The 27,723-nt window shown below is 32.1% G+C and overlaps 1 protein-coding gene across 1 annotated transcript; it reads right to left on the bottom strand.

The window, feature by feature from the left end:
- Positions 1–1,809: 1,809 nt before the first annotated feature.
- LOC113858593 (oligopeptide transporter 7-like) lies at positions 1,810–27,723 on the bottom strand. The gene is made up of 6 exons (XM_027491296.1): positions 27,680–27,723; positions 27,034–27,580; positions 3,470–4,039; positions 3,125–3,380; positions 2,743–2,925; positions 1,810–2,470 (listed from the first exon to the last, which is right to left on the bottom strand). The coding sequence occupies exons 1-6, from the start codon at positions 27,711–27,713 to the stop codon at positions 1,856–1,858; spliced, it is 2,205 nt and encodes a 734-aa protein (XP_027347097.1). The 5' UTR covers positions 27,714–27,723; the 3' UTR covers positions 1,810–1,855.

Here is a 27,723-nt window from a genome sequence, read left to right on the forward strand (position 1 = left end):
TGATCCAATATGCAATAAAATGCGTCTCCCTTAGTTTTTTTATTGAATAGGCAGTAAAGGGTTTCACGTTTCACGTGACATTAACAACTAGCACGTTGATGAAGTAAAAGTTTCATAACGAGAAAAAGGGAGTGAAGTCTTTTGTTTCGCTACCACACAGCTTCCTTAACAGCTTTAGAACTAAGCCTAGGCAATTCCATCGTAAGTGACCAAAACCTATTAATCTAGAAAGCGGAGTGATATTTTGGGATGGTTGTAAATGGGTTACGTTTAAACAACACTTAAAAATAGGTTAAAAATGGGTTTTTGTGGTTCCATTTACGTTTTGAAAGTAAACTCAGTGGTAACTATATCCAACCGAATAGTGCATATAAAATAAAAAAATTTAAAAACCCTAAAAAAGGATAACCTTATCTTGCTGCCCCTACTTTATTTTTTCTGCAATGCACAGTTCCACGTCTCTCTTTTCTCTTACGAGTTATTGTCCAACGATACTTTCTTTTATTGTAAGAATATGCAATGTATAGGGTGTCTATAGCAAGAAATACGAACGCATCTTTTAGGATTGGTGAGCAAATAAAAATTTAGTAATTATTTAAATATAAAATTATTTTTAATACACTTAAGAATGACTTTGTATTCCCTCTCAATTTTTAGGACACCACATATTTTACTTATTTTTAATTTATCAATTAACCAACAAAGTTTAAACTAGTAATTTATCACTTTTTTTTATTAAATTTACTTTGTATCATTTAATAATGTTCTTACAAAAATAGTGCACTATCTTATAGGATAGTTGATTGTATTAGAATATGATAAAAGAAATTTTGTTTGATAAGAACTTTACATCATAAATAATTTTGAATGTTTTTCTTCATTTTAATCACTGAATTTATATTATATAAATAACATTTTTATTAATTTTTTCACGGTAACGTAGAATCAATCCTAATTATGTAAATTTGGAGGACACTATTCTGATGCCTTTAAAATTTGAAGAGTATTAATATCCTCTGCTAAGTGGCAGAATATAATAGGTCTCATAACTTTTTTAAGGGAAAGTAATTATTTAAGGGGTGTGTTAAGTTTGTTCAAGCTTAGAATACACAACAGGAGAATTTGGGATTCTATCACCTAATTAGAATCAAACTAAAAATTAAAAATTAGATTATATGTGAGGACTATATTACAATGTTAAAAATTTCATCGTTACAATGGTATAGCATAGCAAGCACACTTGTGGTTAGGGCATTAGATTTTAGTCAGGGATTCCAAAACCCTCCAATTTAACGAGGTACTCAAGAAATCTTCATAATATAATATAATTTCCAATTTAAACCTCCAACCACATGATATATGTGAAACCAAGTAGTTTTGAAGTTGTTGATGTTATAGTAAGACAACCTTCTTAAGGCATTTCACTATTCTAGCAAGGACTGAACCAATGCCATGACGAAAAAAAGAAAAGAAAGAACCAATGCAAATTGATCCGTGCAAGACACATGTCCATAGCAACGAAATCCAAAACGATGACAATTTGAAAATCAAATTCCATTTCCATAGTCCAACATTTATTTTTTATATTTGTTCTGCATCATTAAGTTATTTTTTGTAGGAGAGTATGTACCACAAAAGTGAATTGCTAGGCATGAAATAGAATGCAAATTTACACAAATTCCCACAGTCATTTAACATTTCATTACATTGATATGAAAAATTATCCAAATTCAATCCTCAATCTCTACAGACATTGAAGAATCAAGAATTATGTAGGTGTGCATAAAAAACCTTTTTCTTTCACATATATGAATGACTATGCTACTATTACAGCTACATAACTGACACTTATAATTCAGTAAAGAGGACACCCCTCAATTATGATCTCTTGAGCGGTAGGACATGAAGCTAATGGACATCCATCCGAGTCATTGCCCCACCAGTTTAGGTTGATCTGCTCCATCCCTAAACACAAGTAAAGTAGCACTCCCATGAAGGCTAATCCAGCATCAAGTCCTCCAGATAAAGCATAGTTATGTCGGCTCCACCATCCACGATAGTAGCGGTAAGCAATAAACCCTGAGGCAAATCCAACAAGAACCCAACTAGTGTAGTTCACTGGTGTACCTGGAGGCATTTCAGCAACTGCTGCCAATAGCACAGGAATATTGACTAGTCTAATCCATTGTCTATTTGGAAAGGCCTTATGTGCTACCCAAACTAAGGTAGGAGCAATAGCCCCAACTAAAAAGAACCAATTGATGGCCGTGTAATGTCCAATATCTCCAAAAATTCTACGAGGCCCTATCAAGCCCCATATCACAGACGCATCATAGAATACATGATCACTTGGGCATGTCCATGGGCTACCCACTGGAAGCAACTCTCTATTGCATATATTTGGAATAGTGTTAATGAGCCACCAAGCTGTTCCTAAATGCATCAATGCAGATATAGTGGTCCCAAGAATCTAAAAAGGAGTAATGCAAGTGAAGGAATGATATTACATACTAGAGTGATTACAATTAGGACTCAATTGGAAATAAAAAAGGAAAATAGATACTTTCAAAAGCTACGTGAGATGTGCATAATGTGGAGTGTGGACTATTTAGCAACAAGTTTCAGTGGGACCAAGCAATATTCAATGACTTGCATCTGACTACTTACGAATATGTAAGTGAGAAATTATGCAAGTATCGTTACTCAACCTAAAAAATTCACAAGGAGATTAGGATTGCGAACCTGTGCTATGAACATCACTCTAGGAGGAATCTTCATGTAATGGCCAAGCTTGAAGTCTTGTAAAAAAGAAATCCCCTGTCTCATACTTCCGTTCCCATACACTTTAAACAGGATGTTAGCAATAGGATATCCCGGGTAGATGTATCCAATTATATACTCTGTTATCACATTCAAAGCTGGAGCCTTCCCAGGAATGGAGAAAAATGTTGACGTTACCCATTTGATAATACAAGGGACAATATTAAACTACTTCCAATCATGAGAGGCAACGTAACACCTTTATTTTTTAAGCCTTTCAAAGTTAACCTTTGTAATAGCATCATAAGAATTTGTCATTAAATAATCAAAACCAGAACGTGTATGTTATAGCATAGACCAGTACCTGATTTGTTGTGGCTCTTATTATTCCAATTGGAAGTGTGAACAACATGGCAACAGCACAAGCTAATAGCACACCCCACCATGGCAGCTGGAGTTTGTCGTCAAAATACTCACACATAAACATAATTACCGTGATGTTGAACAAAAGAATGCAAACAAACCACCATTCAGGAACTTGCTTATAATGCTTTCTCATAAGCTTTGTGTGTATATCTATCTTCTCTTGGAAAGCAGACTTGCTAAGTTTCAATATTTCACTGCACCATTGGATCACTTATTTCAACCACATTGACAAAGTAGATGGATTAATCAATGTTCAAGATAAAAAGAAATGTGAAACTTGTACCTTCCATGGAAGAGCAACACATGTACAAGGGTTGCTGAAAGGCAAGCAAAACCAAACCCATATGCCATAGCAAAGTTGATGCTAAGATAAAGAGGGCCATGTCGCTCATAAGTTTCTAAGTCAAGGTGAAAATTGGAGTCTATAATATCTGAGATGTTGTATTTTTTGCCATTGGACATGAATAGATCATCTGAAAATATAGGAAATCTTCTTGCCTCATAGATATTCAGCCAATAAGCAATGGGTGTAAGTACATATATGAAAATAACAAAACCAACAGCGACATTAACCGTAGCAAACCAAGGACTAGCCAAAGGGCTACCAAGATAAGCACTTATAGTGGACCAATCGAAACCAACAACTCCAAGTCCAAGTCCATGCAGCCCTGAACCTAACTGTTGTGCTATAATAGAAGTGGGAAACACCCAACAGATCCAGGAAAGTGATGTTAACATAGGGAACAAGTAGCCTGGAAACACATAATAAGCAAAACTACAAACAAATGCTATGAGAAAGAACTGATTCCGAGTTAACCCGCCCTTTGGCCTCTCTTCTTTCTCGTGTAGTGCCCTGGCATCCATTATTTTGTGCAAAAATTATCAAATTGATTGCAAAGCATGGAATTAGAAATAAAAGACCACAAAATAATATTCATTTATCTTCACAAATGTAAATTTCTCAATAAAAGAATGCTACAACATGTCCTTCATCTTTATTATCGAGTAAAATGTACATAAAGTCTCAATAATATATGAGTCGCAACCTTATTTAGTGTATTTTAAATAAATTTCTACCACTAAAACATGTTCATTAATACATAAAATGAATATTGTCACCATGAGAAATGTTCTCCATTCTGTCAGTTACTGTGCTCAGTACAAAGTCCTTTAAGTTGTATAAATTTGATATTAAAGAAATGAACTAATATCAAGCTAGAAGCATTATTTAGGTATAATCACATCATTCAGTGAGCATGATAGTTATTCTCAAATATGTGTGTGACATCATTACTCTAGCAATTATAGTGACATGATTGTTTAAATAATGTTCAAAAACAGAAAAAGATGCACTCAACTATAGTGGAACAACATTTCAACGTGGGTGAAAATTTTTAAATTTGAAATAATTTCAAAATTAGAGAACAAGTTGAGATATAAAATTTGAAAATTAAGGTGTTTAGTTATAAAAAAGAAAAATTTATTTTTAGTTATAAAAATGTTATCTTATTTTTAGTTTATGTCTTGTCTTTAAAATTGTGTATAAAAAGTAAATTTTTTATTATTTTACTATTTTCTATACTAAAATAAATTGATATTATAATAATTAAAAGTAAAAATAAAAAATCAGTATAAAATATATTTTCTCAAAAGCAAACGGCCGTTAAAAAAAATTTCTTACAATTTATTTGATTTGAGAAAGAGAAAAAAAAAACTTGGATAAGAAGAAAGTGTTTAAAAAAATAGGTAAATTTTAAGTTATTTGGTAAGAGAAGAATATAAAAAGAACATAAATCGAAACAAAAGTACATTTTAGTAAATTATAATTATTTCTAATTGGTAATTTTTACTTTTAGTGTATTTTCCTACGTTTTTACCTTTTCTTAACTTGAGTCTCTAAAACATTGCCACCCTCGGTGATCTATATCTATACAGGACACAGAGCACAACTTCAAGAAGTACTATTTGTTAAGCTATAAATATATTTTTATCCTCCACTTTTTTAATATTTCATCCAATTATTTCACTCCTTTCTTACACTATTCGTCCAATTCAAAATTTTTAACTTTATTTTTAAAAGAAATAGAAACATTGTATATATACATCATGTTAAATAAAAAATTATAAAAAATATATTAATATACGAATAACAGATGTGAAAACTTTAAAATAATATATAATTAGTATAATATTTAAAGGATGATTCATAAAATACATAAAATGTAACTTATTTTTGAAATTTTTATTTATCAATTGTATTTTTAAATAATAATTTATATTGCAGTAAACGTATTATTTTAAAATATTTAAATAATCTAACACAAACAGATAAATATAAAAGATCAATAATATTGTTATATAAAAAATGTAAAGTAATACTTTTGTTTATTTAGATATGCAGCTCTCAAAATCATACGATAAGCAAGGATTTAACATCTTAAATTTTATTGAGTTTTAACTGATTATTATATAAATTATTTTATTTATGAGTATAAAGTGTGAGTGAGAATTCAAAACTTTATTTGATATCTAAATTATAAATTCTATAGAATTAAATTAGAATAAAAATCGATTAAAATTGCTTTATTAAAATTTTTCATTCCAATAGCTTAACTTTCATTGGTTATTAAAAGTGCAGTATGTAAAACAGTTAACACATAAAGAAACTAGAACGGTGGTATAACCAACCCAGATCTAGTGAAGGGAGAAGAGAAAAATGCCGGAGCGACGGTAGTCCGAACAGGACCGGCTAAGAGGGAGAAGAGAGGAAAGTAATTTGAAACAGCAAATTTTATTGAAAGATCTCAAAGAAGAAGAAGGCTTACAAGAAGTTTTTCTCTCAGAGCTTCTCTCTCTTAAATCTCTCTTATGTTGCTAAATGAAAGGGTACCTCACAATGTGGTCGAGGCCTCCTTATAAAGGAAATTAAAAAGTACTATTTCTACAGTTTCGGTTGGTAACTGGAACTATTAACTATAGTACCGGTTTCTAAAGATCATGGATGTCAATACCGAAACAATCATCTTCATTTTGATTTTCTTCAATATTGGCATCTTGGTTAGAAGATTCTCCTTCTTCTTGGCTTTGCAATAACAGGAGAACGTCTTGAAGATTTTTCTTCATTTTTTCTTTGGTATCGCATCCTGATAAGAATGCTGCAATTTTGGATTTCTGATTAAGGAATTGAAATGTTACTGGGTCAACTAGATTTAATAATTTGGGATTTTTCCCAAAATATTCAGCAACTCCTTCTGGTCCGGCATGTTCCGCATTGAATTGATTCCACCATTTTACAAAGGAATACCTGTACAACAAAGGGAGAGTGTCTTCATTTTCTGTCTTGCCATATCTGTATTGCCATGAGAATACCCATGCTAGGGCAAAGTCAGAGAAGTATTTAAGATCTGCTGGAATTCTTGATTCTCGCAGATATCTGCCTTTGTAAATTTTGTATCCTTCTTTGACAGGTGTGGGAAGGATGTCTTCAATTGGCCCAAAATAATCCCACCATTGGAGGAACCAATTTGGAAAGTCATAATTCTGATTCCTTTTAAAATATATTAACCAAGAATGTCGGTTAAGTTTATTTTGGAACCAGAAAGTTCTTGTCCATGCGTCAATGTAATCCCAATAATTATAACCTACTGGATCGAATGGTTGGGAAAACTTTTTATAAGAATTCAGATTTTTTCCAAAAGCCTTTGGAGTTAAGACTTTCAGGATCTGGATTGTTGAATGGGTTGTAATTGAAGGATCTTTATGGTCTTTGTAGTGTTTAATGGAAACAGAATCTGAATCCACTAAAATAAACTCATAAAACTGCCTAGTTTTATTAGCCTGGTATGGTCTGAAATGAAATCCTGGTGGAAAGACTTTAGTAATTGCCTTGTATGGGTTTTTGTCCCAAAATTCAAGTTCCATTTGTATAACTGAGGAGAATTTTCCTTTAGCTACATAATGGTTAGGATTTGAAGTTTTTTGTTTTCCTTTTTGAAGGTCAAGTGTCCCTTCTATTTTATTGGTTATTGTTTTCTGGGATTGGTTGAAGGACTGGAGTATAGTGTTTAGGCTGGCTAAATCTATTTCCATATCTTCTTCAGAGGCAATGTCTGCCCATGATTTATTTGGTAGGCTACTCAAGCTTCCTTGTTGGACAGCTAAGAGTGTACTAATTGGGAGAGCATAATCTGCTTTGGTTTGTTTTGTGGTTTTGATAATAGAATCAGTCTTTTTGGAAGATTCTTTTGGAGTTCCAGATTGCTGAGTTGATGACTCAACAATTTGGATGGCTTTTTGAGTCGATGACTCAATGGGGGTAGATGACCCAGAAGAAGAGGTTTTTGAATCTGCTGAAGCAGATTGTGGTTTTGATTTGTTTAGAGTCAGGGCCAACCTGACTTTGCCTCCTCTGGTGGTTCCTCCCTTGGAAGGGGTAATTGCCTTTCTAGGCATCTTACTTATCCTATAAATATTCACGGGTAAGGTAATCAGGAAGAGAGTTTGAAGTGCCTTTGAGATACTCAATGTCAAAATCAAAAACACTTAAGATTGCTTGCCATCTTGCAAAAATTTGTTTTGAGGCAAGATTTTTAACATCCTTTTGTAAGATTTCTTTGGCAGACTTACAGTCTACTCTAATTAAAATTTTTTGATTTAATAAATCAGATTGAAATTTTGAAACGCATAAAACTATTGCTAAAACTTCCTTTTTAACAGTAGAATAATTCTGTTGTGCAGAATTCCAATGTTTTGAAGTGTATGCAATGATATGCTCATGAGACTCGATTTTTTGTTTAAGGATACCTCCATAACCTATGTCTGAGGCATCAGTTTCAACGATTTTGAAGGCTTGAGGAATGGGAAGATACAGACAATTTATCTTCCTAACTTTGTTTTTGATTTCTTTGACGACATTAGTATGGACATCAGTCCAAGGGGGAGGATTCTTTCTAAGCCTATCATGTAAAGGCTTGATGATGTTATTTAGGTGGGGGATGAAATCCCCTACGTAATTGAGGCATCCCAAAAATCTCTGTAATTGGGTTTTATCAAGAATCCTGTCAGGAAATCTATCAGCAAATTCAATGGACCTACTGATAGGGATAATGGTACCTTGGTGGATATTATGTCCAAGGAATCTGATATTGGTTTGAAAGAGACTAATTTTTGATTTTGAAACGGCAAGACCGTTTTGTTTAATAACATTGATAAAAACATTTATATGTTTAAAATGTTGATCAATGGATTGGGAAAAAAATTAAAACATCGTCAATGTAGACAATGACAAATTTTGAATAAGGATTGAAAATGTCATTCATGATTTTTTGAAATTCAGAAGGAGCATTTTTTAGACCAAAGGGCATAACATTCCATTCGTAATGCCCAAAGGGAACAGTAAAGACAGTTTTGTACCTATCATTTTCGCAAATTTGGATTTGCCAAAATCCAGATTTCATATCGAATTTTGAAAAGATCTTAGCAGAATTAAGTCTGTTAAGAAGATCTTTTTTATTGGGGATAGGATGCCTAATCCATTGAAGGGCTTGATTGAGGGGTTTGTAATTGATGACAAGTCTGGGAGTACCTCTCTCAATCTCAGCAGGTTTATTAACATAAAAAGCGGAGCAAGACCAAGGACTCTTGCTCTTCCTAATAAGATTTTTGTCTAAGAGATCTGTAATCTCTTTCTGACAATAATGAAGGAGTTCTTCATTCATCTGTATTGGTCTTGCTTTAGTAGGAATCTGGCTATCCCTAAAACCTGACTCATAAGGAAGACTGACAATATGTTTTTTCCTATTCCAGAAGGCGCTGGGTAGGTCAGAACATATAGAAGCTTGGATGTTTCTTAAAAGGGATTGGATTTTCTTCTGGAGAGAAGGACCTTGTAATTGTTTTTCAATGTTGGCAAAAGAAACTTCTTCTTTTAGAAAATTAATTTGATTAATTTTGTTTTGAATAGAATTAATATTTTTTGTAAATGGTTTGTTAGAAAACTTGAAAATTACCTGTTTTCCTAAATGACGAGTGGAAATACCATCTTTCGAAATTTGTAGAGGGAAAAGAGTTTTTATAAAAGGTGTTCCCAAAATAACTTCATTTTTTAAATTTTTTACAAGAAGAAAATTTGTCTCAATCTTAAGCCCTTGATTTTCAATCACGGCTTTAGAAAGTTTGTAGTTAATTTTCAGTTTTGAACCACTAGCAGTGCTGAGTTTTTCAGAGGTTTTTTCAAAATATTTTGTAGGAATTAATCCTTCTAAAATACAGTTTGAATCAGCACCTGTATCAAAGAGGGCCAAAGTATCAAGAAAAAAATCATCAATAACGATTCTGATATTAATATAAAATTTTTGTATTTTGACCTTGTTGATCAAACACATAAAGGTTTCTTCTGGATTATCAGAATCAACCTTTACAGAATCATTATCTTCAGGAAGTTCTACTTTCTCAATGTCAGAATCATTATCTAACTGAGAAAGAATAACTTGATGAATTTGTTGTTGATCTTTGATTTCTCTGATCTCTTTCTTGAGATTATTTATCTCAATCTGGAGATCTTGTATAGTGGTTGGTTTAATACTAGAATTCTTTTCTAATCTTTTGAAAATATTTGTAATGTCAAATTTGTTTGAAGTAAAATATTCTTTGGGTTTAGGTTTATTTTCTAAAACCTCTTTGAATTTATTTAAAAATTCTTTTCTATCTTGAGAATCCGAAATAGAGCTTATAGTTTCAAAAAGAAGATCTTGTTCTTTTATCAAAACATTGATTTCTGGAGTTTCATCACTGTCAGAAGAAGAAGCTTGGTCATCATTTTGAATTTGGTTAACATCCTCTTCAGATTCTTTATCAGCGTCTTCACTAGAGGAATCAGCCAAAAGATGGTTAATCTGGTCTTCTAAAGAAGGATCCAAATTAAGACTACTAATTTTCTTTTTTAACCTGCAGTATTTACTAATATGGCCAAGTTTACCACAATTGTAACAGGTTATGCCTGTTCTAGGTTTTTTGGGAATATTGGTGGGGATGACATTATCCCCTTGTTTCTTAGGACTGGGTTTTCTATTGTACCTGCGTTTGTAGGGCTTTTTGTAAGGTTCTACAGCCTCTTTCTTAGGGGCATGTTTCTTCTTTTTGGGAGAGCAGGATGGAAGACCAAACTGTTCGCAGAATGAACCTAATTCTTTCTTGCTCAAACCTTTTTCTTTAACAAGTTGTTTTTGGAGTTTATCTTTCTGGCAAGCTTTAATACCACTATGGATAATAATAGCAGTAAGCTGTCCATAATCATAATTATCATAATTGATTTCTCCAGTAGGAGAACGACTTCGGAGTTTACTTCTAATAAGATCTCCGAATGCTTTAGGAAGACCATCAAGATATTTTTCTTTCCAATAGGCTTGGTTACAATCTTCCCTAGTAAGGACCCTAGACATAAAGGTATCTTTATACCACTTGAAATGTTCCAAGGAATCACATTTGAGATTTGAAAGAAGTTCTCCTGATCTTTCTCTCCAAAGAGAAGGATCACCAAGAAAATGTTGGGATATAGTGTATAACAACGTATACACAGCATCAGGGAGACGCTCATTGTCATTAACAATGGTTTTTCCTTTATCATCAATTTTAACTGCAGAGAGGATGTTATCTCTATCAGTTTCAGTGAGATAATTATCCCACCAACCTTTGAGTTGGCCAGTAAAACCGGCAACGAGAATATAGACAATGGTATCTTTAGGCATATTTTGATTAGTAAAATAGCCCATAGCTACAACCGACATATTTTGAAGTTTGGCAATGATATTATATTCAGATAATCCATCGATATTCCAAATATAAATATCATTAGAATTAAAACTTTGAATAAAATCTTGTTTTTCTTCTAAAATAAGATCAGGAGCAGTAACTCTATTATAATAAAGCTTGGAGGAATTTTTCCAATTATTGATTGGATTGATAGCTAAGACAGAATCTGTTTCAGAACAATGTTCTGAATCAGCCTTGGAAATGGCATTGACAGTTTTGGCAAGAGACCTAGTCCTGGGTTTAGCACTAGATTTTTCAGAGGGTTGAGGAGTGTCTGGAATGGTAGTGAGGAGGCTAGTGATTTTACTAAGCAACTCGTTTTGGTTTTCCTCGTTTACCTTGGCTTTTTCCTTTTGCCTGAGTTCTAAGATTTTCTGCTTAGCTTTGGCACTAATCTTAAAAGGTTTAAACAGAGGTTTTTCTAATTGTGGTTGGGAGGATGAAGAAGCTACTTCTTCAATTTTGGGTTTGACAGTATTAACAGAGATTTTTTCTCCCAAAACCTGAAGGTATTTATTAGTATAATTGGCCTGTTCCATAAGGCCTTGGATATCATGAGGAGTGATAGACTCTTCAAGGTTTTTTGACTTAAAAGGAGTGGCAGTATCAGGGTTACCGCTTTTGTCTTTCAAATTGGGTAATTGGTATTGAGATGTGGGTGGTAAATCACTTTGGACAATTTGTCCGTCTTTGATTTGCCAAGATATAACATTAGCAGAGGAGATACTAATAACATCCTCTTGCCATGGATAATCAATATTGTTATGAATGGTATAAGCATGATACCAATCAAAGAATGGAATATTTTGTTTGACTTTTTCGAGAAATTGATAGAATTTCTCTTGGATAGCAGTCCTATCTTTTCCCCTATATTTTTGAAAGAACCACTCTCTTTGAGGTTTCCATTCCTCAGAGTAGAAATCTTTCCTAAGGGTTTCCTTATCTATAATGAATTTATGAGATAACATCATAAGACTCATTAAGGGAAGAGTAAGTTGGAGATTGGATACTCTGATTTTCGTCTTCTTTTTCAGAAGTCTGATAAACATTTCTAGGAATCCTAGAAGAAGTGTCTAAACCTTGAAGATTTAGAGAGGGGTCAAGATTAACAGACCTAGGAATATCAGGTCTAATATAAGATCTAGAAGAGAAAGATCTTTTAGCAGAGACAAAGTCAGATCGATTACTATAAGCATCGATCCTTGAGGAGAAAGAGTTTCTCCTATCAAAGGTTATTTCAACCTTTCCAGAATTGTCCTGTGAAATGTCCTGAATTTGAGGAGCAGGACGAGGAACACTGGGTGAGGCTTTATCCATCACCCATTTTTCTGGGAGAGTAACCTCATCCCATTTGATAATTCTAGGTAGAGAAACATTGGCCTTTGTCATATCAGTAATAAACAAAGTAGTTTCTCCTTTTTGAGGTTTAAGAAGGACTCTAGAAGCACAAGAGTTCATGACCTTGTACTGAATCCTATAGATTAAGGCTGCGAGAATAGATCCCTCTTTCATGTCTAACCCATGAAAGCAAATATTGAGAAACAAGGAGTCTAGGATGTGTTCATCCATAAGACTCACAGTTTTGTTGGGAAAACAGTTAAAATAAATCGGACCCTGACCGAGACTGGTTTCAACTGTTCCTATAAGAGAATCATCAAACTTATTATGACGAATATCTCTTAGACAAATTAAGACAGCAGCATCTATGCCTATGTCTATCAAAGGTTTAATTGCTACCTGAACACATCCTATGTGAAGGTATTTGTATTTTCTTTTATGATCGTTGAGAGAGGATTTAGACAGGAGATGAAATTCTTCCCCTATACCTTTTCCTAAAGGGATATTATTTTCAACAGTTTTGATAATATAATCAGAACTGTTTTTCTTGGGTTGGTCTTCAGGAACATATAATGTATCCTGAGGAATGACTGGGATAGTCCAGTCGTCCATACTCTGATTTATCTCTTCAAAACAAACTTCTTCGTCAAAGAGATTGTGTTTGGGTGTGATTTCAGGAGAATGTTTCTCCTGGTCATCAAAGAGATTGGTTTTAGTTGGAGAGGAGGAGGAGGAACTGGAGCCAGAACGGAAGGAAATGCGAGAGAAAGAGCGTAAGAGTCTAGACATGATATAAAAAACATCTGGCTCATCACCCTCATTTGGTTCCATAACAATACATCTGTTAATTAATTATAACTTATTCAACTGGATCTGGTTATTTGTGAACTTTTTTTTTTTTTTTTTTTTTTTTTTTACAAAATTCTGAAAATTCTTTTACTATAGCCACCAGCTTCTTATGTTCTTTGTTTCTTTTGAATACAGCAATGTTTTGACAAAAGAACAAGATCTTCTTTTTGAAGCTATAAGCTCTATTTCGGATTCTCAAGATAGAAAAGAATTTTTAAATAAATTCAAAGAGGTTTTAGAAAATAAACCTAAACCCAAAGAATATTTTACTTCAAACAAATTTGACATTACAAATATTTTCAAAAGATTAGAAAAGAATTCTAGTATTAAACCAACCACTATACAAGATCTCCAGATTGAGATAAATAATCTCAAGAAAGAGATCAGAGAAATCAAAGATCAACAACAAATTCATCAAGTTATTCTTTCTCAGTTAGATAATGATTCTGACATTGAGAAAGTAGAACTTCCTGAAGATAATGATTCTGTAAAGGTTGATTCTGATAATCCAGAAGAAACCTTTATGTGTTTGATCAACAAGGTCAAAATACAAAAATTTTATATTAATATCAGAATCGTTATTGATGATTTTTTTCTTGATACTTTGGCCCTCTTTGATACAGGTGCTGATTCAAACTGTATTTTAGAAGGATTAATTCCTACAAAATATTTTGAAAAAACCTCTGAAAAACTCAGCACTGCTAGTGGTTCAAAACTGAAAATTAACTACAAACTTTCTAAAGCCGTGATTGAAAATCAAGGGCTTAAGATTGAGACAAATTTTCTTCTTGTAAAAAATTTAAAAAATGAAGTTATTTTGGGAACACCTTTTATAAAAACTCTTTTCCCTCTACAAATTTCGAAAGATGGTATTTCCACTCGTCATTTAGGAAAACAGGTAATTTTCAAGTTTTCTAACAAACCATTTACAAAAAATATTAATTCTATTCAAAACAAAATTAATCAAATTAATTTTCTAAAAGAAGAAGTTTCTTTTGCCAACATTGAAAAACAATTACAAGGTCCTTCTCTCCAGAAGAAAATCCAATCCCTTTTAAGAAACATCCAAGCTTCTATATGTTCTGACCTACCCAGCGCCTTCTGGAATAGGAAAAAACATATTGTCAGTCTTCCTTATGAGTCAGGTTTTAGGGATAGCCAGATTCCTACTAAAGCAAGACCAATACAGATGAATGAAGAACTCCTTCATTATTGTCAGAAAGAGATTACAGATCTCTTAGACAAAAATCTTATTAGGAAGAGCAAGAGTCCTTGGTCTTGCTCCACTTTTTATGTTAATAAACCTGCTGAGATTGAGAGAGGTACTCCCAGACTTGTCATCAATTACAAACCCCTCAATCAAGCCCTTCAATGGATTAGGCATCCTATCCCCAATAAAAAAGATCTTCTTAACAGACTTAATTCTGCTAAGATCTTTTCAAAATTCGATATGAAATCTGGATTTTGGCAAATCCAAATTTGCGAAAATGATAGGTACAAAACTGTCTTTACTGTTCCCTTTGGGCATTACGAATGGAATGTTATGCCCTTTGGTCTAAAAAATGCTCCTTCTGAATTTCAAAAAATCATGAATGACATTTTCAATCCTTATTCAAAATTTGTCATTGTCTACATTGACGATGTTTTAATTTTTTTCCCAATCCATTGATCAACATTTTAAACATATAAATGTTTTTATCAATGTTATTAAACAAAACGGTCTTGCCGTTTCAAAATCAAAAATTAGTCTCTTTCAAACCAATATCAGATTCCTTGGACATAATATCCACCAAGGTACCATTATCCCTATCAGTAGGTCCATTGAATTTGCTGATAGATTTCCTGACAGGATTCTTGATAAAACCCAATTACAGAGATTTTTGGGATGCCTCAATTACGTAGGGGATTTCATCCCCCACCTAAATAACATCATCAAGCCTTTACATGATAGGCTTAGAAAGAATCCTCCCCCTTGGACTGATGTCCATACTAATGTCGTCAAAGAAATCAAAAACAAAGTTAGGAAGATAAATTGTCTGTATCTTCCCATTCCTCAAGCCTTCAAAATCGTTGAAACTGATGCCTCAGACATAGGTTATGGAGGTATCCTTAAACAAAAAATCGAGTCTCATGAGCATATCATTGCATACACTTCAAAACATTGGAATTCTGCACAACAGAATTATTCTACTGTTAAAAAGGAAGTTTTAGCAATAGTTTTATGCGTTTCAAAATTTCAATCTGATTTATTAAATCAAAAAATTTTAATTAGAGTAGACTGTAAGTCTGCCAAAGAAATCTTACAAAAGGATGTTAAAAATCTTGCCTCAAAACAAATTTTTGCAAGATGGCAAGCAATCTTAAGTGTTTTTGATTTTGACATTGAGTATCTCAAAGGCACTTCAAACTCTCTTCCTGATTACCTTACCCGTGAATATTTATAGGATAAGTAAGATGCCTAGAAAGGCAATTACCCCTTCCAAGGGAGGAACCACCAGAGGAGGCAAAGTCAGGTTGGCCTTGACTCTAAACAAATCAAAACCACAATCTGCTTCAGCAGATTCAAAAACCTCTTCTTCTGGGTCATCTACCCCCATTGAGTCATCGACTCAAAAAGCCATCCAAATTGTTGAGTCATCAACTCAGCAATCTGGAACTCCAAAAGAATCTTCCAAAAAGACTAATTCTATTGTCAAAACCACAAAACAAACCAAAGCAGATTATGCTCTCCCAATTAGTACACTCTTAGCTGTCCAACAAGGAAGCTTGAGTAGCCTACCAAATAAATCATGGGCAGACATTGCCTCTGAAGAAGATATGGAAATAGATTTAGCCAGCCTAAACACTATACTCCAGTCCTTCAACCAATCCCAGAAAACAATAACCAATAAAATAGAAGGGACACTTGACCTTCAAAAAGGAAAACAAAAAACTTCAAATCCTAACCATTATGTAGCTAAAGGAAAATTCTCCTCAGTTATACAAATGGAACCTGAATTTTGGGACAAAAACCCATACAAGGCAATTACTAAAGTCTTTCCACCAGGATTTCATTTCAGACCATACCAGGCTAATAAAACTAGGCAGTTTTATGAGTTTATTTTAGTGGATTCAGATTCTGTTTCCATTAAACACTACAAAGACCATAAAGATCCTTCAATTACAACCCATTCAACAATCCAGATCCTGAAAGTCTTAACTCCAAAGGCTTTTGGAAAAAATCTGAATTCTTATAAAAAGTTTTCCCAACCATTCGATCCAGTAGGTTATAATTATTGGGATTACATTGACGCATGGACAAGAACTTTCTGGTTCCAAAATAAACTTAACCGACATTCTTGGTTAATATATTTTAAAAGGAATCAGAATTATGACTTTCCAAATTGGTTCCTCCAATGGTGGGATTATTTTGGGCCAATTGAAGACATCCTTCCCACACCTGTCAAAGAAGGATACAAAATTTACAAAGGCAGATATCTGCGAGAATCAAGAATTCCAGCAGATCTTAAATACTTCTCTGACTTTGCCCTAGCATGGGTATTCTCATGGCAATACAGATATGGCAAGACAGAAAATGAAGACACTCTCCCTTTGTTGCACAGGTATTCCTTTGTAAAATGGTGGAATCAATTCAATGCGGAACATGCCAGACCAGAAGGAGTTGCTGAATATTTTGGGAAAAATCCCAAATTATTAAATCTAGCTGACCCAGCAACATTTCAATTCCTTAATCAGAAATCCAAAATTGCAGCATTCTTATCAGGATGCGATACCAAAGAAAAAATGAAGAAAAATGTTCAAGACGTTCTCCTGTTATTGCAAAGCCAAGAAGAAGGAGAATCTTCTAACCAAGATGCCAATATTGAAGAAAATCAAAATGAAGATGATTGTTTCGGTATTGACATCCATGATCTTTAGAAACCGGTACTATAGTTAATAGTTCCAGTTACCAACCGAAACTGTAGAAATAGTACTTTTTAATTTCCTTTATAAGGAGGCCTCGACCACATTGTGAGGTACCCTTTCATTTAGCAACATAAGAGAGATTTAAGAGAGAGAAGCTCTGAGAGAAAAACTTCTTGTAAGCCTTCTTCTTCTTTGAGATCTTTCAATAAAATTTGCTGTTTCAAATTACTTTCCTCTCTTCTCCCTCTTAGCCGGTCCTGTTCGGACTACCGTCGCTCCGGCATTTTTCTCTTCTCCCTTCACTAGATCTGGGTTGGTTATACCACCGTTCTAGTTTCTTTATGTGTTAACTGTTTTACATACTGCACTTTTAATTTCTGCATATCATTTAGTAGTCCTGCTACTGCCTACTTTCCTTTCAGTCTTTTAAGAAGTGTTTTTTTATTTTCTTTAATCCACTTCGAGCTATATCTGAGATCTCCAGATTGAGATAAATAATCTCAAGAAAGAGATCAGAGAAATCAAAGATCAACAACAAATTTATCAAGTTATTCTTTCTCAGTTAGATAATGATTCTGGCATTGAGAAAGTAGAACTTCCTGAAGATAATGATTCTGTAAAGGTTGATTCTGATAATCCAGAAGAAACCTTTATGTGTTTGATCAACAAGGTCAAAATACAAAAATTTTATATTAATATCATTGTTATATATATATATATATATATATATATATGTGTGTGTGTGTGTGTGTGTGTGTGTGTTTTATTTTGTTAAACAAAATTTTAAAATTAGTAGTTAGTATCAAAGCCTAACAGATTTTGATTTTAAGAGGGGAGAGAGAAATTAATTTTAAGTTTAGTTTACGAATTAAACTTAGTAGAAAGAGTATTTTAAGTTTAAACTCAGGTATGGTAGTAAGAGTTGGTTAAGCATTGGACAACTAGAATAGTGGTCCCATATGACATATGACAGAGGATGGAGTCTCACCTTTGTCAGGAATAATTTCACAATAAATTATAATAGGTGATATAAAAACTCTTTATATAATTAGTCAATACCAATTATAAAAGACAAAAGATATATATCAACAAAGATTATTATGGTTTTTTAATTATAATAAAAAATTTTATAAAATTGAGTATTCCTACCCAAGAATTTAAGGGAAAAAAAATATACAATTATTAGAATATCATATATTACAAAAACAAAAAAAATGGATTTAATTTTATTCATTTAGGTTTGATTCAATCAGCATTAAACCAAACTATAAGCTATCTTAGTACTCTTAAGAGATATGAAATTATTAAGAATGAGATATTCAATAATTGCAGCCTTAAAAAGTAACCTCTATGATGAACAAACTTTCTTTAATTTCTTTTCAAACTTTTTTGAGTCTAAATAATGAAAAAACTTTAAAAGTTGTAAAGATATTTATAAAATCACTAGATCATAGTAGATAGTTCTTACAATCATTTCTATTTAATATATAAGGTATATTACAAAATCACAAAAGTAAACGGTGGATTTCAGGCTAAAAAAAAACCCTAGTGATGAAACCATAGTAATATAAGCCAATCTTAATAGGAGTATGGTTCAAGTTTCTAAAAAATTAAAACATACAAAATTAAAAATCCCAAAAGAATGGATTATACAAGAAGAACAAGAATCTAGAAAAATATATAATACTGAAATAAGAAATATCATAGAAGAACTCAATGGAATAGTAAGACTTAGAATGAATAGATCTTCATCTATAAAAATACAAAATCCTCAAATAATGAGAGAGATATCAAGACATTTGATAGAAAATTCCACAATAAATGTAGATTTAAGAGGGATAGATAATACATTTAGACTAGGAATATCTATACTAGTTTATAAATCTGTAATACAAGAAAATATTAATGAAGATAATTATAGTCCTACTGTCAGGTCTATATTTAAAAATTAGTATAGATATCCCTCTGAGTTGGTTTAGTTTTTTGAACTACTGTCGTCCAGCTTTCTTCATTTCTCCCTTCACTAGTCCTATGTTGGTTATACCGCCACTCTAGTGTTCTATGTTTTAATATTTTTATATTTCTACATATTTACATTCTATATTTCATTTAGTAGTCTTGTTACTGCTTACTTTCTTTTCAGTCTTTTTATTTGTTGATCCAACTACCCAAGGTATATAATATATATATTTTCTTCATCATGCATAAATTGACCAAAGGTTATAGAGAGTTTAGGGTTATCTTAACAAAAAGTAAACAATAGAAGAACCACTATAATTTATAACATGAAATGCAAAAGTATATATAGGAATAAAGTAATAAGAGAAATAGAAATGCAGAAAGTAAAAACTTAAAGCATAAAACACCAGAGCGGTGATAGAACTAGGTTAGGACTAGTGAAAAGAAGAATAAAATAAAGCTAGAATGATGGTAGTTTGAGTAGAATTAGCTAGACGCAAAAGAGAGATAATAAATTATAGAAAGAGATTTTATTAAAAGTAAGAAAAATTTACAAAATTATCTCAGAGCTTCTTTCACTAAAGTCTTTCTCTAAAATTTGTAGAATGAAAGGATGCCTCAATATGGTTGATTACTCCTTATGTTGAGATTGAATATACTATTTCTACAATTCAAGTTATGTCTATTGGAACTATTTCTATAGTACAAGTAAAATTTTTAATCTTCATCTAAATTAATTTCAAAATAATTATCTTCATTCTAGTAGGACTCGTCTGATAAAAGTTTTAAAGATAAAATTTCATCATAAATTACTTTCAAAAGTTCTTTGAATTATTTCTCTTTCTGGATTACTTGAAGAACATCCTTGAAATTTTAGTAAGAGCTTCTTTAGGGCTACTTTCTACTAGGAAAGCTACTAGTTTGGCCTTTTGGTTGAGGAACAGACAAGTATCTAGATCTATAACCTTCAAAAATTGAAGGTTTCAATTGAAATAAGTTTTTGAGTGGATGAATCAACTTTAAGTTTATCCTCAGTATTTTGAGTATATGACTCTTCATACTCGATTAATTTCTAGGTGGATGACCTAATCAGAGTGAATGACCCAAATCTTGTTTTTATTGGACTTGGGAAGTTCAGAACTATTCTGACCCATCTACTTTTGCCTCCTTTGAAAAGGGCTAAAATTTCCATTTTAAGCATCCTACTTTTCTTATTAATATTTATAGGTAAGGTAGTTAGGGAGAGAATTGGTAGGGCCCTTGAGATACTCAATTTGAAAATCAAAAGCACTTAAAATTATTTGCTACCAAGTCAATAATTAGTTTATATCAAACTCCCAATTCTTAAAGGTTGTAGATTTAGATACTTGTCTACTCTTCAACTAGAAGGAAAGACTAGCAGCTTTACTCGTAGGAAGTAGCTCAAAAGAAGTTCTTGCCAAAAATTTGAAGGATGTTCTTCAAGTAATCTAGAAAGACAAACAACTTAAAGAATACTCGAAAGTAATTTATGATGAAACTTCATCTTCAAAACTCCTATCAGATGATTTTTACTAGAACAAAGATGATTATTTTGGAATTAACTTAGATGAAGATTAAAAATTTTACCTGTACTTTAAAAATATTTTCAATAGACATACCTAAAGTGTAGAAGTAATATATTCAATCTCTATATAAGGAGTCATCGACCATATTATAAAACACTTTTTCATTTTACAAATTTTAAAGAGAGACTTTAGTGAGAGAGACTTTGAGATAATCTTGTAAAGTTTTCTTACTTTTAATAAAGTATCTTTCTATAATTTATTATTTCTCTTCTCCCTCTAGCTAGTTTTGCTCAGATTATCGTCGTTACAACTTTATTTTATTTCTCCTTCCATTGGTCATGACTTGGTTCTATCATCACTATGGTGTCTATGCTTTAAATGTTTTACTTTCTGCATTTCTAGTTTTGGTATTACTTTATTCTTACATATACTTCTACATTTCATGTTCTAAATTATAGTAGTTTTGGTAGATTACTTGTTTCTAGATAACCCTAAACCTACCTATAACCTCTAGTCAATATAGACCTCGTGGAGAATAGGAATATATACATACATATACATATATATATATACCAGAGAACCTAAAGTTGAATCAAGAAAAAATAAAAACTGAAAGAAAAGTAGGTAGTAATAGGACTACTAAATGGAATGTAAAATATAAATATACAGAAATATAAATGAAATGTTAAAACATAGAACACTGGAGCGACGGTAGAACCAGCTCAGGACTGGTGAAGGGAGGAAGGAAGAAAGCAAGTTGGAGGACAGTAACTTTTATTTAAAAACCTCGAAAGAAAAGCTTACAAGAGACTATCTCATCATAACTTCTCTCTCTTAAAACACTAACTGAATTGCTAAATGAAAAGGTACCTCAAACATGGTCGAGGATTTCTTATATATAATTCTTAAGATTACTATTTCTACAGTTCTGATTAATTAACAGGAACTATTTCTACAGTACCTATTACAAGTTTTCTAGATCTATACCAAAACAATCATTTTCATTCTGACAAAGATCTTTTGATTCTTTCTTTGATGATTCTACTTCTTTTTCTTTTTGAAGGAGATGGAAAACTTCTTTTAAGTTGTTCTTTAGATTATCTTTGAAATTACATCCTGTTAGAAAGGCTGCAATTTAAGATTTTTGATTGAGAAATTGTGAGGTATATGGATCAGATACTTTGAAAAATTAGGGATTCACACAAAACTAGTTGTTTACACCAAGCAATCCAGCATAAAATGCATCAAACTGGTTTCACCATTCAACAAAAGTATGCCTTTGTAGTATTAGAAGAATGTCTTGATTTTCTGTCTTGTTGTATCTATATTGCCATGAGAATACCTAAAGACAAAAAAATATTTGAGATCTGTTTGAATTCTTGATTCAGAAGCATATCTTTTCTTGAAGTGATCATATCCTTCTTTTACCTGAGACAGAAAGATTGCTTCTATAGGTCCAAAGAAGTCTCACTATTGGAAAAAGCAATTTATAAATTTATAAATTGTAAAGTTTATTTTTTCTTAAAATAAATTAACCAAGAATGTTAGTTAAGTTTATTTTAATGCCAAAATAGTCTAGTCCAAGCATCTATGTAATTCCAGTAATTATATCCTACTGGGTCAAATGGTTGGAAATTTTTTTTATAAGAGTTCAAGTTTTTCCTGAAGTCTTTTGGAGTTAGGATTTTAAGGATTTAGATCGTAGAATAGGTGATTGTATTAGGATCTTTTTTTTATCCTTATAGTGTTTTATTAAAACTGAATCTGAATCCTGTAACACCCTTAATTTTGTGACCCTTGTATAGAAAAATATGAGTTTTAGGTACAAGGTATCTTGTTGTAACGAGATATCTCTTACTGTAACGAGAAAGACACGTCTAGAATCAGACATTCTAATGCCCTCTCGCTGTAGCGAGGATTCTTTCACTACAGCGAAGAGCTCTCGCTATAGCTAGAATGATAGACAACAAAGAAAAATTTTATCTGATTTTTTCGCTACAGCGAGAGAAGGGCTCGCTGTAGCGAGAATATCACGAGTTAAGGGGTATTTAAGGGCCTTCAACCTATAAAACTTAGATTACAATCCAAAATTTTGACCTTCCCTCTGTTCTCTCTTATCTCTCACCCTCTCTTCTCAGAAATCATCATCTAAACTTCAATCTTCCTTTGAATCCGAGCTTGGAAACTCAACCATTCAGATCCAAGTAAGTTTCTTTGAGTTTAATTCTTTAACTTCATTCTTATTTCTCAATTTTATACGATCTAAAGGTTTCTACTTTTTAATACTCAAGGAAACCTTAACCCCTAAGACGATATCCTCTACTAGGATGTTGTGCCTCTCCCTTGGATCTTTAGGAAAGCTTGACTTGAGAGACCCATTTCCAAGTAAGGAGAATTGATCCCAAACCCTAACTCCTTCTTCGTATTTTGGCTCGAAAATACTAAGTTTCTATTGGAACCCTAAAATACTAAGTTTTCTTAAAAATCTAATGTGTAGGATAGAGTTTGACATGAAAAGTCCCTTATGAACCCTAAATTCAGTATTTTGTTTTGGGTAATAGAACCCCAATAATTCTCTAAATTGTATTACTAAAAATAAAATTTTAGGTATGAGAAACTAATAATTTAATGCAAAGATCATCTAGATAAAATTTTCTAGTGAAAAGAAGAGTAACTAAACTTCTGAGAAATTTTTAAGATTTTACTATTATTTATGTATGAACAAGTGATATTGAACTTTAGGATAGACCACTTTGTTTTTAATGAGAAAGTGTGTATGCTGGATTGTATGCTTGGGCTGAGTCTGAAGGTGTCCGACCTCCGGCACATTGTATTGATTTGTGTGGTATGAAATTGTTTGAGAATCTTCTATGTTAGATGAATGTTTGTTGATGATTAAGGTATGTTGAAATGGGTAGAGATAGGTTATTAATGAAAAATGTCGTATTGTTCTCAAAAGAAGAAAAAGTTTTATGTATAAAATGAAATGATATGACATGATAATGGAATTGTGAGAAATGTGATTATAATGTGTGAGCCAGAATAGATTGATGGATATGATTATGATACAGGTATTGTGGTACATCAAAAGGTGTACTTACAATACGTGTATAATAATACATTAAGTTATATGATCAAGACTCACGTATTATGATATGTTGATCTATGAGAAGGATATGAAAAAGAATAAGAATAGTTGAGAGTAAGTATAGATAGTTACAGAGATACACTAGGAGTATAGAATCTAGAGAAGATTTGGAAAATCTTGGGAAAATGAGGATAGTGAATGCTAATCGTAAACGGGTGCACAATGATTTGCTGAAAGTGAAAACATTCACAGGCCACACACTCATTTCTTAAAGAGACCCTTGACTATACTTTTGCTAAAAGGGGCCAGGTCGGCACACGTGTATCCGTGTTACTGCGGCTAACTAGCAGCTATCTATGCTATGAAGTCCTCAAGGGATCTCAGGGGCAATGAATATGAAAGTGTAATGAATGTAAAATTGTGATGAACATGAAGTAGTATAGAGATTGTATGATTATAATATATACATTATAACATATTGATTTAGTGCTGTTATGATATATGGGTCGTAATACATTGACGGGTGCAATTAGGACACACTTATTGTAACATATTGATTGATGTGATAGAATACATGTATTATGACATATAGATTAGTGTAGAAAATATGTCATAAATAATTACAAAAATGATTGATTTGTTGGATGTGTGCTTTGCTTTGATGATGATTTGTATGTTTTGAGTGTTATTGTTAATTGATGTGTGTTAGAAATATATTAGCCAATGTTTTTTGTATTATATAAATTTTATGTCGAGCAAAGAGATTTAGTGGAGCGGAAGATACTCACCCTTACTAATATTTTCAGGTAATGAAAACGAAGAGATAAAGATGACTGGTCAGTTTTAGGATCATAATCCAGTGGTATTTGAAGGAAGGTTGCTTTGTAGGGATTAGAACAGTTTAATAAATTATAATATTTTATCCTAATTACATTTCATGTTGACTAAGTTATGCAAATATTTCTTTAATGTCAAATTTTAGAATTTATAATGTTTTGGTGAATTTTGTTGTAATAAATACTTTTGGAGATGTTCTTAATGATATTCTGAACTTATATATATACCACGTGAACCAGATAATGTGTTAGATGTAAATTTAAGTTTTATTTATTACTTTAGAGTCTCGAATTTATTCTTTTGAAGTTTTAAATACTTTAGAATCTTATAAAATTTTCATAAGAAAAATGTGAGTTTTGTTTTTATTCAATCCTTAAATTTATAAAATAGAATGAAAGTTCTTTTATTTTTCTCTTTTGCTATAAAATTTATTTATTTTGAAATAAAAAATTGAGGATATTATAAATCCACTAGAATGAATTCATAGAATTGTCTTGTTTTGTTTAAAGCTGTTGGTCTAAAATGAAATCTCGGTAGGAAGACTTTTACTATGGCTTTGTAGGAATTTTTGTCCTAGAATTTTGATTCCATTTGGATAACTGAGGAAAAATTTTCTTTTGTAATGTTATGGGAAAGGTTTGATGAAGTGTTGATGATTTGTTTTTCTTGTAATAAATTGATAGCCTCATTGGTTTCTCTTAAAAAACTGATAGTTTTTTGGGTTAGTTTAAAAATTGGATAATAATGTTTAAGCTTGCTAAATTTAAATCAATTTCATCTTTAGAGACCTGTCTACCCATGATTTTTTTGGTAATTGGCTTAGACTTCCTTGTTAGATAGCTAGGAGGGTATTGATTGGTAAAACATAATCTGCTTTGGTTTGTTTTACTGTTTTAGATTGGGAAGAATAATCATTCTTTTTGGATGACTCTATTTTTGGAATCATAAACTGTTGGGTTGATGACTCCACAATCTAGATAGCTTTTTTGGTGAATGACCCAGTTAGAATGGATGACCCTGAAGATGTTGGTTTTGATTTTGCCGAGGCAGATTTTGATTTTTTTAGAGTTAGAGCAAGTCTGACTCATCCTTTATTTGTCTTACCACCCCTCGAGGGGTTTGTGATTGCCTTTCTAGGCATATTATTTGTCCTGTAAATATTCATGAGTGAGGTAGTCAGGAAGAGAGTTTGAAGTGTCTTTAAAATACTCAATTTCAAAATCAAAAATACTTAAAATTGCTTTTATATTATTTTTTATTGAAGTTGTAGTAGTGAGTCCTGTTGGTGAAGGGTAATAAGTCTGATTCAATGATGTTTCGTTTAAAAGAAATAAAAGACCATAAGAGTTGTGAGTTATGGTAAAAAAAAAATTATATTGTTATAAAAAAAAAAAAGTCCACAATAATTAGATCTATAAAACTAGTTAATGATAATCATACAAAAATATTGTTATAGAACCAAGTAATGGTTAACTAGGGTAATTATATAATAACGTGACACTTCTTGTTCTTTCTCCCTTGTCTCTCTTATATTTAACTCTAATTCATCATCTTTCAACCCCAAACAAAATCAAAACTTGTTTAATGACTAAGATTTTGACACATTAAGCCTAAAAAATTATTATTTAAAATATTTTTACCACATATATGTTCATTTATTATTAAAAAATATATGCATTGCACAAACTAATAAATTAATCTCTATAAAAGGAAATCTCTCTTCCACATTTATTGTTGATTGTGTATTATTGTTTAATCCTTGAGATTTTTAATTTTTATCTTTTTTAAATTCTTATTTTTATCTTAATTTATACCTCTAATATAATCCCATATAACTTTGATTTATTTGGTTTTAAAAATTAGATGCAAATTTGGCGGTGGTTTTGGGTGATAGGCCAACAAAAACTTCATTATAAAGTTAGATTAGATTCTTTTAACTTTTTTCCCCTTTTTTATTTAAATTTTTAGGATTTTATAACTCTCTTAAATGTACAAATCAATCACTTTTTTAAAATTACGATAACTTTTAGATTTTTTAAAAAAATTATAAACACTTAATTTTCAGACAAATATTTATTTGAGCTTAAATACTAATAACTAATAAAAATTAAACTAATTTGTGCTAACTTATGTATTAATAATGATAAGAGTGATATATATTTGAGCTTACATGGTAATGACCAATAACAATTAATTTTTTAGAATTTACAATTTTAATAAACTAATTAATTGTAGTCAATTTTCTAATTTAATTACATAAAATTATAACTTAATTTAGATATCAAATAAAATCTTTAATTTTTACTCACATTTTATACTCATAATAAAAATAATTTATAAAATAATAAATTAAAAATTAATAAAATTTGAAATATTGGGTAGATCTTAAAATAACTTATGTAAAAGGTTATTAAATAAAATCATAAAAGAGGTAAAGTAACCAAAAGAAATTATAAAATAAATAAAATATTGAGATAAATAAATAGCATTTTCAACTTTACGTATGTTGCGCACCTGAAGAGCGAGACCTGAACAAGATATTGTGGCCACCACATGGCAGCGGGCTCAACCAAGTAACGGCGAAAAAGCCCGGCCCAACAGAAGCCCAATAAGTGCGTAGTTATCACAACAAGCCACGCCACAAAAATGGACATCTCTCTCTTGTAAAAGACTTTAACGATGCTGACGAAATGGATGGCGTAAACACTAGCGGCTCCAGAATTGGCGAAGATGGTGATGAGCACGTGCTCCTTCACGTTGAAGTTCCCCGGATTCAGCGTGAACTCCAACTTCGTCCCCTTCATGAACACTCGCTTCGTCACCGTTGCCGCCATCAAGTGCCCCATCGGAACCACCGCGATCTGCGCCGAGATCGCGGTCATGGATATTGGCTCCCGGCGGTACCAGAAAAACTGGTTGAGGAATGAGAGAAGAGCGCACGCTAGGGTTCCAAGTATCCATGTTCGGAAAGTGAACACAGGCAGTGATGGATCGTCGGTGACTGGAACCGTCAGCGCCACCTGCTCAATCGGAGAATCGTCGCCGTCGTGTTTGTTTTGAACTGGAAATGATGACAAAAACGAAGCGTTTTAGTGTTTTTAGCGAAGAAGTGTGAATTGGAAGAAAGAAAGGAAGTTAGAGTTGTAGTGGAAGTGCATACGCAGTGGTGCGTCAATTTCGTGATCAGCGGCCATTACTTATCTT

This window comes from Abrus precatorius, unplaced genomic scaffold (genome assembly GCF_003935025.1).
Source record: "Abrus precatorius isolate BTA unplaced genomic scaffold, Abrus_2018 Scaffold2, whole genome shotgun sequence".
Lineage (NCBI taxonomy): Eukaryota > Viridiplantae > Streptophyta > Magnoliopsida > Fabales > Fabaceae > Abrus > Abrus precatorius.